The following is a 5,516-nucleotide window of genomic DNA, read 5'->3' as shown; positions in this document are numbered from 1 at the left end:
TGTGGACTTCACCTAGTAGGAGTTTGAACTTATGGCAACAAAATAATCCTAGGCCTAGGGTCAAGGACCACTAGGTTTTTAGAACCAGCAGAGGTATTAGTACCAACCACAACAATCAAATCGTTCTAGTATGGAAGATCTCATGAAGGCGTTCATCAATAAATCAGATGAAAAATTTGAGACTCAGGGCATAGCCATCAGGGAGCAAGGCACGACCATCTGGAATTTGGAAATAAAAATGGGACAAATTGCAAATTTGTTATCTGAGCAAGCTCTTGGGACTCTATCATTTGACACTAAAAAGAACCCAAAGGAAATAATCAAAGATGTATCTCTGAGAAGCGGCAAAACATTGGTAGACCCAGTTTTGAAAGCTAGAACAAGGTGGTGAACAAACAGACTGAGACACTGGAAGAGAAAAAAAGTGAAGAGCAGAAAGGCCAGAGTAGTGGAGTACAAAATGGGATTGAAGAAATTAGACACATGCCATCTCTACCATTTCCTCAAAAGATGAAGCGGGAAAACCTTGACAAATGTTTTGGGCAGTTCTTGGAGATGCTCAAGAAACTTTATATGAACATTCCATTCATAGAGGTATTCACTTAGATGTCTGCTTATGCAAAGTTCCTAAAGGAAATCCTGTCCAGCAAGAGAAAATTAGAGGAGACAACAATGGTCAAGCTGAATGCTCATTACAGTGCCATATTGCAAAATAAAATTTCCCAAAAGTGTGGGGACCCAGGAAGCTTCACCATACCATGCTCATTGGGGAGTGAGAAATTCGACAAGGCCCTCTGTTGGTGTGACACTGTTTGGTGCATTAGACTTCAAAAATTCAAAGGTGAGCTTGGAGTGATCCAAACAATACTATTGTCCCTACAATTAGCTGACTAGACCACTATTTTGCCTAAGGGAATCATTAAAGATATTCTAGTACAGGTGGACAAGTTTGTGTTACCCGTAGACTTTATTGTGGTGGATATAGAAGTGAATAAGGAGATAAATCTAATTCTAGGGAGATCATTTTTTGTACAGGCAGAGATATCCTTAATATCGATGAGGGGAAACTTATGCTCAGAGTGGGCAATGAGAAAGTGGTGTTCCATATGAAAAGGATCATGAAATACCCCAATGATGAGGCGTCTGCCTACTCATGTTTCAATCTAGATGTTGTTGGGGAATTGTCTTAAAAATACAAGTTTGACAAGCTTGTGAGGGACACTCTAGAGATATGTATTACTCAGTCTAGCACCGTTGATGATAAAGATACCGAAATAAAGAAAGTGGTTGAAGCTCTTGAGACTGAGGATCAAGTGGTTGATGAGGAGGAATTGAAAAAGGAGCCTTCTAAGCATAATATGGAATTGAAAGTCCTCCCCAATCACTTGAAATATGTTTTTCTTGACTAACAATTTTCCTGTGATTATATCTGCTTACTTGACAGGTACACAGGAGCAAAAACTGGTGGAGCTGCTGAGAAAGTACAAAAAAGGCCATTGGCTGGACCATAGCTGATATTCAAGGAATTAGTGTAGCCATTTGCATGCATAATGTTCTGCCGGAAGAAAATAGTAAGCTAGTGATGCAGCCCCAATGCAAGCTGAATAAAAATTTGGAGGAGGTAGTGCACAAGGAGATCATCAAATTGCTATATTTGGGAGTGATTTTCTCCATCTCTGATAGCTAGTGGATTAGTCCAGTGCAAGTTGTACCTAAGAGTGGGGGCATTACAGTGGTGAAGAATGAAGACAATGAATATATCCCCACAAGAGCGGTCACTGGGTGGAGAATATGAATTGATTATAGAAGGCTGAATGATGTAACAAGGAAATACTAAGTTCTTTGTTGTGGTCTTTGGTTTTGACAAGTTTAGATCATATCTACTGGGGAATAAAGTAATTGTACACATTGATCACCCAGCCTTGAAATACATGTTGAGTAAGAAGAAGTCCAAGCCACGTCTAATGCAGTGGGTGTTATTTCTCCAAGAGTTTGACTTGTAGATCAAAGATATAAGGGCATGGAAAATCAAGTCGCAAATCATCTATATCGACTTGAGAGACCTTCGGTTGAAACAGTTGAAACAAGGGAAGAGTTCCCTGATGAGCAGATTTTCTCCATTGTTGCGGTCTCCTAAAGACCACCTTGGTATGCTGATGTAGACAACTTTTTAGCTAGTGGATGGTTGAATCATGACCTACATCGTGATCAAAGACGGAAGCTTCAAGGTGAGGTAAAAAGTTATTTTTGGAATGACCCTTTCTTATTTACACTGTGTGCAGATGGTGCGATACAAAGAATGTGCCTGAATGAAATATGGCAAGAATTCTCTCTTATTACCATGATGAATTAGTTGGAGGACACTATAGTGGAAATCACACTGTAGCAAAGGTCATGGAAGCCATTTTATATTGGCCTACTTTGTACAAAGACGCACGGGCGTATGTAGTTGTATGCAAAAAGTGTCAAAGGGTAGGTATTAGCAAGAGGGATTAAATACCTCTCAACTCCATTCTATTATGTGAAATTTTTAATGTTTGGGGCATTGACTTTATGGGCCCATTCCCATCGTCTCATTCTTATGAGTATATCCTAGTAGCCATTGATTATGTCTTTAAATGGGTCAAAGAAATTCCGACTAGGCCAATGATGCTCGGCTGGTGTGTGAGTTCTTATGGAAGAACATCTTAACCCGCTTTGGGACACCTCAAATGATTGTAAGTGAAAATGGGTCACGCTTTGTGAACAAGCAGTTTTTTTCACTACTGTCCAAGTATGGGTTCACACACATAACAGGAACCCCGTACCATGCCCAAGCTAGTGGGTCAGTTAAAGTGACTAACCGTGAACTTACACGAATTCTTGAAAAGACGGTTAATGATTCTCTTAAGTATTGCTCTATAAAGTTGGATGAAGCTATATGGGCGTATAAAACTACGTTCTAAACAAAGGGACTTCACCGTTCAAATTAGCATATGGAAAATCGTGTCATTTACCTATTGAGATAGAACATAAAGCTTATTGGGAAATTAAGATGCTTAATCTTGATCTTAGTCTTGTAGGTGAACGAATTGGAGGAATTAAGACTGGGTGCATATGAAATGCACAGACAAAGTCTTACTATAGTAGACTTAGGTTGTTCCCCGGAAAATTCAAGTCAAGATGGACAGGTCCGTATGTGGTGAAACATGTCTCACCGTATGGCGCCATTGAGATCCAAAATGAGCAAGGAAATGAGAGCTTTAAAGTGAATGGGCACATGTTGAAATTGTACCTGGTTGAAGGATTTAACAAGCAATCCTCTAGCATCGTGATCAAATGAGCCTAAGTGACTGAGTCAAGCTGACAACTATAACTCAGAGCTACTTCTAAGCTTTTTTTTCTTGCTTTTGTAGAATAGTTAGATGATTGTAGTGTAGGATTCCTAGAGTTTAGGAGTTTTGATAATTGTTTGAACAGGTATGAGCATGAATTGGAAACAAAATAAGTCCAGAATATAGTAGGGGTGTAACCCGTGGGCTAAAACGTGAAAAAACAAATCAGAACTCTAAGAAACATGGCCTATCGCGCCACATGGGATACCGCGCTAGGCCAAACCTCACCTCTAACACAAAAACAAGCCTCTGAATATCCCCACTACCGCGCCGCGTGGTGCGCCGCACTAGCTACGCGATAGTAGAAAACGCCGCTAGAAATTTTGAAACAAAATTCTTCAAAAATTAAAAAAAAAAATAATTAACGCACCTAGCCCATTTTCTGCCCTAAAACCCCGTCCCCTTTCCCTTCTTTCTCTCATATCTCTCATTCTCTCATCTTTAACTTCTCTCCTCTCTAATTCACCCCCAAATTATTCTTCTTCTTCTTCGAATTTCTTCCACTAAAATCCTATCACTCCCATTCACCTAAAGGTAAGTTCTCTCTCATCTTTTTATACCCTTATTTTAGTATTTATTTGTAATATGTATATAGTTTTAGTTTAATTTAACCTAACCCTATGTAGTTAAAGTTTTGACAATTATTATATTAATTTCACTTAGTCTGGCCGAATTTGTGCTTGGAGTTGTTGGGATTTTTATTATTATTATCATTGTGGATAATTTTTGGTGTGTTTTAATGGTGTTGTAATAATTTATGATGAAGTTTGGTGGAGGTGCCTATATGGACGAAAATTGATCATTTTTGTGTAAGTTTTATGCACTTTGTGCTATTGCTATGATGTGGTGATGTTATAGTTGTGCTGGGAGGTATGATTGGTGTTGTTGTGTAGTGGTCCTAGACAAATTAAACTTGAAATTATGAGTTGAACTTGGTGAATAAAATGTGTTTGATAAAATGCCTCAATGACATAAAAGGTGAAGATGTGCTTAATTACATGATATTTGTTATGAAATAATGTGATACTTGATGATAAGTGTGGGGTGGGAGGTCATGTTCTTATGTTGTGAAAATTTAATGTGTTAGCCCCGAGTGCTAATCGATTGACCACCCCATGCTAATGTATTGTTAGGTGCTAATTGGGGTGTCTGATTCATGCTAAATACTTGTGTAGGGTTATATTGTAACTTCTTAATTTGTTAAATTAGTATAACTATTTATTTTTCTTTCCTTAATTACTAGTTTAGATTCTTAATTTTGTATTTTACACTAGTGTAGTCCATGGATATGTTGTGAACATGCCAATAACATAAGTGTGGGTTGTTGATTACTTGTGGTTTGCTTTCAATGGGATAGTCTGAGTCTCCGATATAAATTGTACTTGTGAACATTCCAATAACATAAGTATGTGGTGGTTACCCCATTTGGTCTTGCCTTTTGTTTTAAGTGTTGTGGCTAATTGTGTTCGTCATGTGCAGGTATAATGTCTCACCGTCCTAGCAAACGTGCTAACACAGGTTCCTCTGCGGTTTCCTCTAGTAGCCATTGACGAGGTAGGCGGGCAGTTTCCCCTGCCCCAGTGGAGGAGGAAGTGGAGTGCATTAATCCAGATGTTGATGTAGTTCCGGGCTGCAAGTATGGCATTCAGGATGTGCCAGCTCATGCTAGAAATTGATACCGGACCTTTGTTTCGGCAGTGAACCCCGACCCGGAAGTTGGTATTGATGATAGAAAGTTATCCAGGAAGTACTAGGGGATATACAACAACATCAGATACTTGGGTTATGAAGGCTTGTTCCGTCCCGGTGAGTCGGTGAACGTGAAGATGGTAAAGGAGTTTTATGTCTAGTGGCAGCCTGAGGCCAATTTGGATGCAGTGTATAAGGTGCAGGTGAGAAGCAAGATGACCCCCTTTTCCTCACAAGTGGTAAACCATATTATGGGGTTCACATAGCATTCTTATAAGTTCTAGAGGTTACTGCGTCGCTCCTCGTATCCTAATATCAGGAGCCAGTTGTGTGGCGCTTATCCTTCTACCACGTGGACACGGGATGCTAATAAGTTCCACAAAGACATGAAGAAGAGCAATTTCCAGCATCCCGCTAGGTTCATTCTCTGGTTGATTAATGCAAAGATCATGC

General features: G+C 39.4%; 1 protein-coding gene across 1 annotated transcript; it reads left to right on the top strand.

The window, feature by feature from the left end:
- Nucleotides 1-606: 606 nt before the first annotated feature.
- LOC142182044 (uncharacterized) lies at nucleotides 607-1,511 on the top strand. The gene is made up of 3 exons (XM_075255905.1): nucleotides 607-841; nucleotides 1,036-1,183; nucleotides 1,445-1,511. Exons 1-3 carry the CDS (start codon nucleotides 607-609, stop codon nucleotides 1,509-1,511), a joined length of 450 nt encoding a protein of 149 aa, XP_075112006.1.
- Nucleotides 1,512-5,516: the final 4,005 nt, after the last annotated feature.

This window comes from Nicotiana tabacum, chromosome 6, assembly GCF_000715075.1.
Source record: "Nicotiana tabacum cultivar K326 chromosome 6, ASM71507v2, whole genome shotgun sequence".
Classification (NCBI taxonomy): Eukaryota; Viridiplantae; Streptophyta; class Magnoliopsida; order Solanales; family Solanaceae; genus Nicotiana; species Nicotiana tabacum.
This window is presented reverse-complemented; position numbering and strand designations above follow the sequence as displayed.

Coding starts and splice junctions, on each gene's coding strand:
- LOC142182044 (XM_075255905.1), top strand. CDS start 607: ATGTCTGCTTATGCAAAGTTCCTAAAGGAAATCCTGTCCAGCAAGAGA. Junction 842..1,035: donor TAGACTTCAAAAATTCAAAG/GTGAGCTTGGAG, acceptor TTTTTTGTACAG/GCAGAGATATCCTTAATATC. Junction 1,184..1,444: donor CTAGATGTTGTTGGGGAATT/GTCTTAAAAATA, acceptor CTTACTTGACAG/GTACACAGGAGCAAAAACTG.